At 39.4% G+C, this 15,550-nt stretch overlaps 1 protein-coding gene across 7 annotated transcripts in view; it reads right to left on the bottom strand.

Moving 5' to 3' along the window:
• The window catches only part of LOC130929777 (glypican-5-like), a 203,930-nt gene that overhangs the window by 55,677 nt on the left and 132,703 nt on the right, over nucleotides 1–15,550 (bottom strand). For all 7 annotated transcript variants that reach the window (XM_057857272.1, XM_057857274.1, XM_057857276.1 and 4 more), the window contains one exon: nucleotides 767–930. In XM_057857272.1, the coding sequence (XP_057713255.1) occupies nucleotides 767–930 (164 nt within the window). The remainder of the gene's footprint in view (nucleotides 1–766; nucleotides 931–15,550) is intronic.

The following is a 15,550-nucleotide window of genomic DNA, read 5'->3' on the forward strand; positions in this document are numbered from 1 at the left end:
TTTTGAGGCATTTAGAGGTAATAAAAGAATAAATAAAAACACAAATAGAGCCGCGCATATGTTGGACGTCTCACCGCGTAAAAGGAATTGAGTAACCCGGTAGTGTTAGTCTTGTGACAGTGACAAACCAAGTCATCACCCCGGGATTCCATTGCGCGCATAAAACATGGCGCCCTCCGTAGGTCAAAATATGTACTAAATATTATAGGTTTCAAAATCAATGGCAATATTTTATGTTTTTCTAATAAAATATTGTAGTAAAAGAGAACAATTGTGGCTTATTAGAGCCTATAAGCCTTTAAGTCCGAGGGTCCCTTTAAGACTTGCTACTAACTGTTTTTACATTTCTGGTGCCAATTTGATGAGCTTGTTGCTCTATTATCGTGCTCGTTCAAGCATGCGCACCATGCATGAGCTGCAGTTACCTTAGTCGCAAGTAAAAAAGTGTCGAACTCTGTATAGTCTCTTTAAATTAATAATATTTATATTAAGTTTGGTATCGCTGCGACCTCATAAGTCTGTATCTGAATTGTACGGAAAAAATCGACAATGGACTGGGTTAGTTGCAGTTTTGGCTTCAATATGATTTAAAAAATTTAAAATTAGAACTTGGAAATTAACAATCACAGTATGAACTGTGTTTGAATTTTCCGAACAAACTGTATAGTTATTATTACGTGTGTACAAACAAACAAACAAAAAAATCAGTTATACTTCACTATTCAACAAATTTTAAAATTCTCTTTCAGAAATTACTTTGGCTTACTTCCTCAAATGGGCGACGCGCCCAAGCCATTGCTCTGGCAGAGGTTTGAATGGGGCAGCAGAAGGAAGCTGAGTTGGTGAGGTCCCGCTGGGGGTTGTGACCTCAGGTCCGGTAGGCTGCATACCGGTAGGCGCCCTGGTCGTCAGGCCACACACCTTGTCTACCTGTGGGGAACACAGAGGGGAAAAAAAACACAGACACACTTGTTAGGCTAAGAAAACACATGACAGCAGGGGTGGTGGAGCTGTGGCGGGTGACTTCCATAAACCAGCTGACACCTGCTCACTTGAGAGCACACAATTTGACTCTTATGGGGACTCTTAGGACTGACTGATCCTTTTTTAAAGGGGTTAAATGCTGCGCAACACCGAGTCTAAAAAGAGAAACCAAACGCAGTCAAGGAGGGAGTTGCTGCAAGTGCTGACAGTAAAATGTACAACATTCCACTACCTCATAGAGGTGAATGCATGTGCAGTTGGAAATGGGGGCAAGGATCTCAAGTGGGCTATTAAAGTCAATGCTGGGGAGGAGACATTAGGGTCAACGAGAACGCAGGAGAATTGTTGCTACAAACCAAAATCAATGACAGCTCATCTGCTTAAAAGCCTCCGGGTAACATTATTTAGTGCTCTTCAATTAGGCAGAAAGACAGCGTAATGATTTTTACTTTCCTTATGGTGACCAGTGGGTGAATGCTAAAAGAGATAATACATTTGGGTTTTCAAGTTAAGGAAAAAGGCGAAAAAGGCTATTAGTATCACTGGACCAAATCGGAGTCAGTTTGTATTTTCAACAACAACCAAAAAAATATCAAGCAATCATGTTTATTAAATTTTTGAAGGAGCCCGCACATGATAAGGAAAAAAACATGCTGTCTGCTATACTGCTTTTAAAATGTGGCGCTCTCCGGATGACAAACACCACACACCGCAACCATAACCACAACTCCGCAACAATCGCTAGCCTCCTCCCTCTGAACCAGATGTCTGTCATAGTACCAAGACTGACATGTGAGAGGCAGCATTGTGTCACACGACATCCAGACTAATAGCAAATACAAAGAACAGAGAGAGAGGGGGTCCCAGTGCCGGGATTGGCGATGGGGTGGCGTAGGGTCGGTCGCCAAAGGGCTTACACTCACAAGGGATTCACACGATTACTGGGTTCTAGATCACAGAGCTGATTTGTGTACACTCTACCCCTTTCAATCACTTATAGACTCCCCCACGCCCATCCCCCTCTTTCCCTGGTCAACAGGCCCCCCACATGGTGTCAACCGGAAGTACATCTAGCTGACGATAGCACCAACATATTAGTAGTTAGTGTAGACGTTCAATGTATTTCTTGTTGTAGTTTGTGTTTCTTTTCTTCTGTTACCCCATAATCCCTTCATGTTTGCTGCTTTGTCACAATAAACGAGGTATGCTGAATGATCACAATGGGAGTAGGCATGTGCCGGTATGAGATTTTGACGGTACGATAACCGTAAGCAAAAATACCGCGGTTTCACGGTATTGCAATTATAGCTCCAAAAAATTTTGAGATGTATGGGTTAAAAAAAAAAAACTTTTTTCCATTGAACAGGATTTTTTTTTTCAGACCATAGTTGCAAATTGGAACATGAATGTATTGTTAAAATAAATAAATTATCAATAAAAAAAATATTTTAAATAAAATTAAAATAAATATAACTTATAGACCAGGGGTGGGCAAACCGGTCCTCGAGGGCCGCAGTGGGTCCTGGTCTTTGTTCCAACTGACCCAGCACAGATAGTTTAACCAATGTGGTTTCAGCAGAAACGAGAAGCACCTGACTGCAATCGACTGAGTGCACTTGTAAAACAGCAGATTGGTGATAAGGTGTCCTCTTAATGGGTTGCAACAAAAACCCGCACCCACTGCGGCCCTTTGTGGAATAGTTTGCCCACCCCTGTTATAGACGATACTCACAGCCACAGCTCAAGTTGCTCAAGATTAGAGCAAGAACAAAATAATTTCTATAAAAAAGTAAAAACACTTCTGAATAAATGTTTTTTAAATTTATGCTGCATGACTTTTTTTTTTGAGGGTGGAAAAGCTTCAGTGAAGTTTCGCCATTTTCAGCCACTGTGTCAACTCTAGTCTACATGATGTCATACCTTTGTGTTAAAAAGAACATAAAGAAATCATAAGTTAGTTAAAAATGTATAGGTTAGTTAAAATGACAATATTGTTGTGGAAAGGTTTCATCTAAAAAAGAAAAAAAAAAAAAAAAAAAAAAAAAACATTGGGAGTGAGACCTCAACTTGATCCAGCGAAAGTGGATTTGTGCTTAGGGCAAGATCATATTTCCCAATTAGCGATCTTTGATGCTATCACTTTTTCCCCTTCATTGAAGCGAATCAAGCTTGTTTTCTCACTCTGCGACTGTAACACTCAACGAAGTTGCTCTCCCAGCTAAGCCTAGGCTAACATTCATCTTTGTAAGCTTTTAGTTAGTTTGTATGTTGAATTTGAAAGGAAAATGTGTGTTTTGTTTTTGGCGAACTTTTTCCATGGTGCTAATCTGTTGAAGCTACTCACATGGAAAAATCTAATTGTACAACATTTTAAATGTATTCACTTTGTATATTACACTTACCACGATTTGAGAGCTCAATAAATTGGAGAACAGTACGACTTATGTTTGGAGTTTTGGGTTAGCTGGCTGTCTAGCCGATAGCGTCACTTTCACACACAGCAACAAACGGGAGGGGGTGAGCGCTGCTGCGCCAAGCCGCTTCTGGCTGCATTTTTGACACAAGAAAAATAGCGAATACCGTACTACGGTCTGACGGAAAATTTTAGTGGTTTTTAAACCGCGACTTTTTCACACCACGGTAAACCGTGAAACCGGTAACCGGCACATGCCTAAATGGGAGTATGTCAGACTCTCAATGTGAAACATTAAAACTGTTCAGACCATCCGGGCACTTAGACTTCCATTCTCCGTGTCAAACAGCTGAACAGGACAGGTTTAAAAAAAAAAAAAAAAAAAAAAAAAAAGAACAGAGAGAGGGATTAAGTAAAACAAAAGTAAAATTAGATAGGCTAATCATTAGATAATCATTGGTAAAACCAGAAATACAATTAGACTGGGTCATCATTAGCAGACCTGGTAAATGAATGCAGTGCCATTCATAATGCCATACAAACTATTCTGTTAAGATGTTATTATTTGGTTTCGCATCATATGATGGGATTTCACCTCACAATCACTTAGGCTGTGTCCAGACTGCAGGCATGTCTGATTCCAATCGGATTCCTCCTGAAATTCAATTTTCAGGCTTGACTGTTCACGCTATTTTAGCAAGTGTTCAAATCGGATCTGGGCCTGTTCAGACTGCGCCACATTATTAACCCATCTAACATTTTCTGTGGCAACGAAGGCGTCATGCCCGAAGAGTAACGTCACGAACAGTCAATACCCATCGGAGCTGCTCAGACGGTGAAGCATTTTGTCTAAATCGGATATCAAACTATACCTCCTGTATGCAGAGGTGGGTAGAGTAGCTAAAAATTTTACTCAAATAAGAGTAGCATTGCTACTAAATAATATTAGTCAAGTAAAAGTAAAAGTAGTTATCCAAAAATTCAAACTCAAATACAAGTAAAAAAGTAATCATTGAAAAGAATACTCGAGTAACATTGTGAGCAACTACTTCCTAACTAGTGACTTAAAAAAAATAAAATAATGGTATATTTTTTTCTCAGCACAATTTTGTCTATATGAACTGTTATTATTATACTGTCTATGACAGGTGTCGGCAACCCAAAATGTTAAAAGAACCATATTGGGCCAAAAAAGTTGGCTCCAAATACACAATGAGCCTTCATGATTATTTTCCCTGCAGTGCATTGTATAGAAAATGACCCACCACGTGACAACTCTGTTGTACAACGCCACTTCAAATTTAATTTCATTAAATTTCAAAGCTGCCCATTTTTTGGGCGATCTTACAATCATCACCTTAACTTATAAAGACTGGCGAACGGAGGTCGGAGGAGGACCGCCGAGATTGTAGACATTCTACGGCCGTATTGTCGAGCCAGTTCTCGGACGCGCACACACCGCTCAGATTTTTCTATCATTTCCATCTTCATTTCAATGGTAAGCCTCACCTTTTCCCTTTTTTCACCACGTGCATTAACATTCTTGGAACCCATGTTGATTTCTCTCACAGGAAAATCTGTCAAAGAAACTGCGACGCTGTCATAAATCGTCGTATTTCCAGCATGTCGTCTGATGTAGAAACAAATGGCGAGTCAAAATTTACGTCAGATGTCGAAAAGATCGTGTGTCGAAGTGATCGTATGTCGAGGTACCACGGTACCTGAATTTCAATCTAGGATTTTTGAATGGTTAGGCTCAGCCTAAGTAGCTAAAACATTGTCACAATTACAAAATCTGTCACACTAGACCACTAAAAATACACTTTCCCTACAGCCCAATTATCTAGCTATTAGTGGAGTTTGCGTCTAGGTTTTCACCTTACAGTTACAGTTAGTATTAAGCAGGTTAGACATGCTTACTCACTGCAACAGAACTGTCATTTGTATTGTACAGTTTGCACTTCAGTCTTCTTTGTAGCGCTCAATGTGTTTTTTTTTTCCTTTTACTTGTTCTTTACTCTTCCTCAGTCTTAAATCCTCTCTTAAGGCAGACACAGGGCACGGGTAAGGTTGTTTTATTGCATTAACCTTAAGTCCCAACGGACCCATAAAACACTCACATGTGGTGGAATGCCTCCCAGCCACACATGCAAGTACCACACATGTTCATGCAAACATTCCACACATGCAAACACATACACAAAGCATTGAAGCAGCGAGAAAAGATAGAGCATAGCAACTGCCAGTCAATGTAGCCTATGGAATCTGCAAGTTAAGCCAAACGCTCTTTGCATGTGTTGCACTGCTTGATTGTCTCTAAATAATCGACACATGTGTGGAGGGACATTTTTTTTTCACTGGCAGTTATGTTGTCATTTATAGTATGTAAATAAAAATAGCTTATAAAACATTTAGTTCTTTGAGTAATAAAACCATAAAATTGGGATAGACTGTCTAAAGCAGTGTGACTAAATATTCCAAAAGGTTAGAAAACAACAACTGTAATTTTAACTTCCATCTGGAAAGGCCATATACAGCATGTACAGGGTTATATTCACCCATTGAAGTACCAAGTAAGGACAAAAAAGTGACATTTCAGACAGTTTGTATCACAACATCCAATGTTGATTATGTTACTATCAAAGGCAGGTTTTTTTTTATTTTAATAAATGAATATTTGGTTAAAATGTATTTTCACGCTTGTGAGATTTACCAAAGAAATTTAACTTCCCTTAAGCAGGCATATCAAGTCAGGCTCAATGTTTTGTGTGTTTGTTTACGGAAAACTCACGCAGGTCAAAACTTATGGCGCCACTGTCAAATAAAGTGTTACCAAATACCACAACTATCAATTAATGAAACAACTGAAATACTAACTGAAGAAATAATTAGCACAGAACATGAATTTTAATTATTTACATCTGTGGCGCTGCAATGCATGCTAAGAGGCATGTTGGACGACAACAGTGTTGACAGCAGGTGGCAGCAGAAGTTGACTGTCTCCCCCAAGGGAGCAGTGGTGGTCAAATGAAGCTTCTTGAAGCAATGAAGTTTTGCAGCCAATTGGTTCAAAGTGTCATGGTGGTTCATTTGGTCTTATGACAGTCTTATGATGCCGCTGTCAAATAAAATGTTACCGGTTAATATCTTTTGGTGTAAATATCCCATAATACAATGAGGACAGCTGTGGCTTATAGACCCTACTCACGTGACGTCACAGCCACGCCCCCGCGCCATGTTGTCCGTATACTCGTCATGTTAATGCATTAGCGCTTCGTAAATTCCTCCTATTATGGCGTGTTTTTCTGCTCGTTAAAATTAATAATCAAAATGGTGAAGTCGTGTGTGGCGGTCGGTTGCAAAAACAGAGAAGATAGACGGAGAGACTTGAAGTTTTACCGTATTCCGAGAGACCCGGAGAAGAGAGCGGGATTGACTGCTGCAATTCGACGAGAAAAGTGGGCTCCAAACGACTACCACAGATTACGTAGTAGTCATTTTATATCTGGTAAGATGCATTTAATATATATTTAGAGGGTTTTGGGCTGACAACCACAATTAAGATCATTGCTAGGCTAATCGCCGACAACATACACTCAGACGTTGTGAATGAACTACCTGAAAATATATAATTATAAGGGGATAATAAGACAGTTGTCATACAATTAATTTACAATTTCACTATTGAGGTCAAAAGCCAAAAAATAAATTCAACTAGGGACAATCTGGAGTAGTGCTATCGCACTTCATATTATATATGTATGTAGTGAGAGTGCTATCGCTAAACCATATAAACATTAAAAGCCCTAGCTCCATTGACAAATGACATGAAATACATTAGACTTGACAGTGGATGTTAGCAAGAACAAAAGATTTTGAATTGAAAATTTTGTAACTCACCTTCCCGAGCACAAGATTCCTGCCGAGTTTTCGTGTACAAGTACCTGTTTCACCCAACCAGCAACGTAGCATTTATAAGCCTCCAAGCTCTTAAAGTTTTTCAAACTTTCGTGAGAATAGGCTGATTTTGTGTGGACAAGATAGTTGTAAATATCAGGGTCAGTCAAAGACGGCGAAGACAGTGGGTCGAAAAACATCGATTTAGGCATCAAATATGGATCTGGCGAATGGATAAACTGAAGCTTTTCCACATAACGCCTTATATGCAACGCATCCAATGAGTTTACGGCGTCAGATAACACCGGGGCTTCCATGAATTGCTCTATAACTTGCACGACTAATTGAAAACAAAGAGAATAGGTCTAAAAAATACGGACAATATGGCGGCCGGATACAGCGACACGTCATTTTGTGACGTAGGTGAGTAGGGTCTATAGTCCAGCGCGGCTTATCTATGAACAAATGTCATTTTCGTGTCAAATTTAGTGTGTGGCTGCTATACAGTATTGTCACAAATTACTTAAAAAAATGATTTAATAACTGATTACTGATTACACCTAAAAAAAAGTAATCTAGTTACTTTACTGATTACTTTATTATCAAAGTAACTAAGTTACTTTAAAAGTAACTTATCAGTTACTTTTTACCAATTTTTCTCCGTTTGCTGCCTCAACATAAAAATGACAACAGAAAAATGTCATCGCATGTAATTGAAATTTTTACGTAAAGCCTGAGTTATACTCCCGCGCTGCGGTGACGGCGTAGCAACTGCGGCGTCATTCGACATTCGATAGTTCTGTGGTGAGGGAACGCGTTGCTCTGTAATTCACCGCACCAAGCCACTAGAGGGGTGTGGCGTTATGTTTGTACGGTGTTGGGGCATGCTTGTTGACTTCCGCTAGTTGGAGAAAAAATAAACAATGCAAGATGGAACTCTTGAAAGTAAATATTCTGCTCATCAACACTGAATAAATATTGAACATACAAATGTTGAGGGGCAGGCGACGCAGAAGATGGTTTCGAGGCTGTCTGGCCGACTTTTGATGCCGCACAGAGAGTTTTAGACTCGGGTGGAGAGAGCTAGCTGTGGCGGCTAGCTTCAAACTGGCGTCGAGCACTGCGTTCAAGGTCTGCAAAGCCCTCCAGCCCGATTTGTTTGCCGTGTCCTACAACCAGCCAGTGGGAAGCCATAGCAGATTTTTGGCGTCTATGAAACTTCCCAAACTGCGTTGGGAGCCTTGATTTTAACGTTATCATAAAAAGCACAGAGGCACTCTCAATCAGTGATGATGTATGGTGTGTGAACTGTCTGCTATTGAAAATTAAAAGATCAAAACAACTCTTTTGACACCAAATCTGTGCTTTATTCTTCATATACTTGAAGTGTGACACGTAAATAAGTCACAGACTCACAGCAAACATATGTACACAATAAATGATTAAGTGCACCAACCAAAAATATGATATAAAGTGATAAAAAATTGGTAGTTTTTGGCCGACTGGGTCACCGCTTCGTGTGGCCACTCGATTCCGAACACACACGTCTCGGTGGTTCCTACTTTTTTTTTTTTTTTTTTTCCCCAATCGCCAACCTTGCCATTTGGCAATCACAATAATGTCTTGACGAGACTTGCTCTTCGATGATACTCCCATCGGCTTGGTCCATTTTTGTTTAATGATTGGCCGAAGAGTCGAAATGCTCTCCCGTGAAATGCCTGTTTAAAAATGTTCCCGTTGTTACTTCTTGCGTTCGCTTATAAGTGCCCATTTAAAAAGGAAAAGCGATGGATGATACTACACACAGAGCGTATTATTAACAAATGTTAAAGTTGTATAATCATATAGCGAGAATAAGGAACGTCACTGACAAGCGCAGGCCCCCGCGAGTGGATAGTGAGGGGTCTAGGATAGTGCGCCTACAGCTAACAAGACTCTTAACATTGCTTCAACATATTCAATAGTATTTAGTTTTCATTCATTTTAAATTAATATTCTGTCCGAACAAGCCACACCGTGCCATCACACATCAAGCAGATGAATATGTAACTTTTCTCCGCAGTGACAAAAACAGCTGACTGTGGCCCCAGTAGGTAGGTAGCCTACCATATGTAGCATATGGAACAATGAAATTAACAGTTCACCTGCTGTGGCCTGAACGTAGTCTCACACTTTCCTCCTGGTGCGCATGGACTTGAATTGCGTGCCCGCTTGTGCAGTCCCTGTTTTTTCACCTCTTTTATCAACACCAACGTCGTTTTGGGGCTTTTTGAAGAAACTTCGGACACTCAGTTGCCTTGACATTTTTCAGAGTAAGGCCAACGACGTCATGCATCAAGACAGACAATAGCTAATTAATATGCTCACTCGCCACCCTGTGGTCTGGGGTGTGAATTGCAACCGGTCAAAATGACGGATGGACTTCAGTTTTTTCCGTCACCGTTTTAAAAAATCGGTCAACGACGGAAAATATTCGGTTAACGCGACCCCTGATATATATGTATATACAGTATATACATTATTGGCCAAAAGTTTGGCGACACCTCAAAGGTGGATACTTTGAAGAATGTAGAATATAACCTGTTTTCAGTTATTTCACTTTTTTTTGCCATTCCACTGTTTGTTCATAGTTTTGACTTATTCAGAGAGGATTTACAATAGTACTGAATATATATAAAATGCAAAAATGATGAGGTGTGTCCAAACTTATGACTAGGATTGTTCCAATCATATTTTTTTGCTCCCGATCCGATCCCGATCGTTTTAGTTTGAGTATCTGCCGATCCCGATATTTCCCGATCCGATTGCTTTTTTTTGCTCCCGATTCAATTCCAATCATTCCCGATAATTTTTCCCGATCATATACATTTTGGCAATGCATTAAGAAAAAAATGAATAAAACTCGGACGAATATATACAGTCAACATACAGTACATAAGTACTGTATTTGTTTATTATGACAATAAATCCTCAAGATGGCATTTACATTATTAACATTCTTTCTGTGAGAGGGATCCACGGATAGAAAGACTTGTGACTTTGTCTATTGTGACTAAATATTGCCATCTAGTGTATTTGTTCAGCTTTCAGTAAATGATACTGCAGCCATGCCCCAATGCATGATGGGAAGTGGAACCATGATGGGAAGTAAAGCCATGACTGTGCGTCGTGCTACCAATGGATATATCTTCTCTGCTTTGGGAAATATACATACATTCAACATACAGTACATAAGTACTGTATTTGTTTATTATGACAATAAATCCTCAAGATGGCATAGAAAGGCGGATAGAAAGACTTGTGACTTTGTATATTGTGACTAAATATTGCCATCTAGTGTATTTGTTGAGCTTTCAGTAAATGATACTGTAGCCATGCCCAAATGCATGATGGGAAGTGGAACCATGACTGTGCGTAGTGCTACCAATTGATATATCTTCTCTGCGTTGGGAAATAACATAAGGTGTTAAGAAAAAGATCAAATGCTACCTTGCTTCCCCACATTGCTTCCCTGATATTTCTAATCGTAGGGAGAGGGATTGTAAGGCTTTAGCCAATTAAAAAAAGGCTCCAAAGGCTGCCAAAATTCACTCTACTCATTTTATGCTGCCTTTTATCTCTCTATATAGGTAAAACGGCGCCATTACAGATTGAGCGCGACAATGCGTGAGTGGGTCGTGCAGTGCATGCATTAATTGCGGTAAATAGTTTAATGTAATACATTAAAAAAAAAAATTAATTACCGCCGTTATCGGGATAAATTTGATAATCCTACCTTAAGCCTAAACTAAAGACTCTGGATGAGTGTAACATATTATGTCTGTAACGTTAAATACAATTAGAAAACGATTTAATAAAAAAAAAAAAAAAATATATATATATATATATATATATATATATATATATATATATTAAAAAAGGCATGTCCGATATTTTTTTGCCGATTCTGATACTTTGAAAATGACATGATCGGACCCGATTGATCGGCATCCCGATCGATCGGGTCCGACATCTCTAGTAGTGAATATATATAAAATGCAAAAATGATGAGGTGTGTCCAAACTTATGACATTTGTTTCAGAGTCATCACCATGCTTTGCCCCCAGTCCCACAAAAGTAAAACTCCACCTATGCTATGGTTACAAACACTAACAATAAAATGTGCATAAAGGCTGGTTACAAACTGTAGAAATGCTGGCTGTCTTGTACCTGTAGGCTTTGTTTTGAGTTTTGTCGCGTTGTGCTGTAATTCCAAGTGCTTCCTTGTTGAATTGGATGTCGAGTTTTTAGCGGCCGACAGTCTTTTTCAGCCAGCGCAAAGTTTGCAACGCACAGAGATATTTTTGTCATCTTTACTGGACAGAAATGTGAAGTAATGGCTGTATTTCCAGTGAGCAAAGGCAGCTTTTTGCGGTATATATCCTGCCTTTCACTGTTAGCCTCGCTGCCTCGTCAGAATGCTATGTTGTTGACCGCCGTGGCAGACAGCGCTCAAACAACATGGTAATACACGTGACCCGTTTTTTTTTCTCTGATGAGAAAATGTGAGATGTGATGTCACTCCCAAACTCAAGAGCAATATTTTCTATTCAAATGCTCTTCGTACATGACTACAGTATTCTTCATTCTACATACATTATGAGGCATAAACAAAATAGTAACGCACAGGCACTAAGGAAACTAACTTTAATCGGATTACTGCAGCAGTGTTGTCAGTAACGCGTTACTGACAACACTGCTGCTATAGTATAGTCATCATAATATATATATATATATATATATATGTAATATATTATAATATTGTATAGTCAGGTGCGCCTTATAGTCCGAAAATTACGGTACATCTAAATACATAAATATTAGGGCTGTCAAAATTATCACGTTAACGGGCGGTAATTTTTAAAAAAAATTAATCACGTTAAAATATTTGATGCAATTAACGCACATGCCTCGCTCAAACTGATGAAAATGACAGCACACTTGATACTTGCGTTTTTTGGAGTTTTGTCGCCCTCTGCTGGCGCTTGGGTGCGACTGATTTTATGACCATGAGAATAGTGAAATTATTGTAGTTTATTTTTTGGTTGAAAATTTTACAAATTTTATTCAAACGAAAACATTGAGAGGGGTCTTAATATAACATTTCTATAACTTGTACTAACATTTATCTTTTAAGAACTACAAGTCTTTCTATCCATGGATCGCTTTAACAGAATGTTGATGCCATCTTGTTGATTTATTGTTATAATAAACAAACACAGTACTTATGTACAGTATGTTGAATGTCTATATCTGTATTGTCTTTCCTTTCCAACAATAATTTACAAAAAAAATATAGCATATTTTATAGATGGTTTGAATTGCGATTAATTACGATTAATTGATTTTTAAGCTGTGATTAACGCGATTAAAAATTTTAATCGTTTGACAGCCCTACTAAAAATGGTTCAATATTAGGTGAAATGCCTTGTTTTCTCATGCATTTTTATAATTGCTCTTTACCTGCAAAAAATATGTTTTATCCGATTACTTGATTAATTGATGGAATTTTCAAAATGTCAATATGTGTGTGTTGCTCTCTGTGTTGTCGTTTCTGTGGAAACTCTGTCCTTGTCAAAATGGCTTTTCGGGTATTAAAGGTTGTCGGCCTTGATCTAGGGCCTTTGTATGGTTAAAATAAGAATGTGAAGTTGTAGGACTCTGAGACAAAGAGCACTTCACCATAACACAATGATAAATGGACTGTCATGAATTTGTGTTCCCTGACTAGGGGACAGTGTTTATCTCTCACAAGTGTTTGTGAGTTTTCGTGTACATTTACGAGACAAAAAGCCATTTTTTATATCCCTCTTCTAATCCATATCATTTCTCACCTGTCATAGTATGACACTTTGCTATTCTTAGAGACAAAAATGTAAACATCCTGGGAAAATACGACCGTCAACAGGAGGTCATTCCCAGTTCTGTTTGAACTACCGCCTTATTTTTTTTCAGAGAGTGCAAAGAGGCTCTGCTTTTGATAAAGCCAGAGGAGATCGGCCAAAGCCTGGACAAGCAAAACAAAACACAAATTATTTATACGCCTAAGAAAACATGTGAATATAAACAGAATGCGGTGTCCTTGGCGGAAACAGAGACAAACTTCTTGTTCTGGGGTTAACTTGAGGAACACTGATATGCTCCCTTAAATTGTCTCTCATGACTACATAATCCTGAGGACCAATTGAGTGACAGCTTGAATTACGAGCAGGACAAGAACCCGCCTATAAATCAATTATGTCTTGACCTGACGATGGCGTGAGAAGGAAAATCCAATGCGGGTGGAGCTCGAGCACGCGTTCCGGTGTCGGACCACCTGTTTGTCCTTGTTATACCTTTACAATTTCATCTATTTTATGGAACATTCCTTATATGATTGCCTCCGGACAGTGACCGATGAGGGGCTAGAATGATGGGAGTCACGTTGCCGACGAGAGAAACGATCAAGGAAATGTGATGCTCATACTCATATGGATGTGTAGGATAAATGTATGACAGAGCAGGGCTTTTCATATCAACACAGTATACGTTAAATATATTTATGATGCTTTTATACTAACGTGTCAATATCTGTGTCTCTTAAGTGTATCATCCCGAGGCAAGTGTGTGTAAGAAGAGCTCAGCAAGAGAATGAGCTATGGCTAGCCCAGCCCAGGGCCATCCCTCCTCCGGGGGAGTATTGGCTTACAGATAGCAGTGGTGGTCTTGCCTTCCTAGTTTATTTATCAAGGGATTACCCAGTAAAGCTGAGGGAACTTTCTCACCCTCCCTCTTGCCCGATGCACGCAGCGCAATTGGACGGCTGGGCGTTCTGCAGGAAACAACTGCCCACTCTTTTTCCAAGAGTGGGTTTAGAACTCCGATGTGCAAACTTGAGCTTCACGCTAAAAATGATTTTAACATTGTTTCCAAACTGAAAAGAGACATAGTACAGTATCTTCTTACCGATGTGCATTCATAGATGATTTGCAGTATCTTTCATGCTGCCAAAGGTATGTAGGAATGGGAAGAAAAAGGTGTACACTGGTATTGTCTAATATTAACAGTAACTGACCTTACTTCTTAACTTTGCTAAAGGTACTGAATCCCACGAGTTTCACATGTGTATTCGCTGAACCTTTCGGAATTAGATAACGCATTTATTTTTTCCCAAATTCAAATTCAATTCATATCTACTGTAAGCAAATTCCCGTTCAAATTTCTTGTCATTTTGGCAGCTTTTTTTAAACGGGTCAAAATTCTCTGTTCAATGTTTTTTTTTTTATCTTTGAAGATAGAGAGATGCCTGAAGCATTCACCGAAACCTCTGGGGTTCGATCGAAGCCAGGTTAAAAAAATACTGGTTTAAAACAATCTAGTCCTTCAAAACAGAGCTTTGGCAATTTAATTTAGTGATTATGGACATACGCGGACATTAAGGGTGGGCTGGGGTGGGGCATAGCCACCTTGATGGCCGAAAATTTCATTGCATGTAATTGACTTTCCAATATACAGTGGGGAGAACAAGTATTTGATACACTGCTGATTTTGCTGGTTTTCCCACTTGCAAAGCATGTAGAGGTCTGTAATTTGTATCATAAGTTCTCTTTAACTGTGAGGGACGTTAATCTAATACAAAAAAAACAGAAAATCACGGTGTATGATTTTTAAATAATAAATTTGCATTTAATTGCATGAAATAAGTATTTGATACATCACAAAAATCGAACTTAATATTTGGTACAGAAACCTTTGTTTGCTATTACAGATACCAAACGTTTCCTGTAGTCCTTGACAAAGTTTGCACACACTGCAGCAGGGATTTTGGCCCACTCCTCCATGCAGATCTTCAGGTTTCGGGGCTGCTGCCGGGCAACACAGACTTTCAGCTCCCTCCATAAATTTTCTATCGGGTTCAGATCTGGTGACTGGCTAGGCCACTCCAGGACCTTAAGATGCTTCTTACAGAGCCACTCTTTAGTTGCCTTGGCTGTGTGCTTTGGGTCGTTGTCATGCTGGAAGACCCATCTTTAGGGCTCTCACTGAAGGAAGGAGGTTGTCAGCCAAGATCTGGCGATACATAGCCCCATCCATCCTCCCCTCAATACGGTGCAGTCGTCCTGTACCCTTGGCAGAGAAGCAGCCCCCAAAAATGATGTTTCCTCCTCCATGTTTCACGGTTGGGATGGTGTTCTTGGGGTTTTACTCATCCTTCTTTTTCCTCCATACACGACGAGC

Source organism: Corythoichthys intestinalis, chromosome 14 (assembly GCF_030265065.1).
Source record: "Corythoichthys intestinalis isolate RoL2023-P3 chromosome 14, ASM3026506v1, whole genome shotgun sequence".
Taxonomy (NCBI): Eukaryota; Metazoa; Chordata; class Actinopteri; order Syngnathiformes; family Syngnathidae; genus Corythoichthys; species Corythoichthys intestinalis.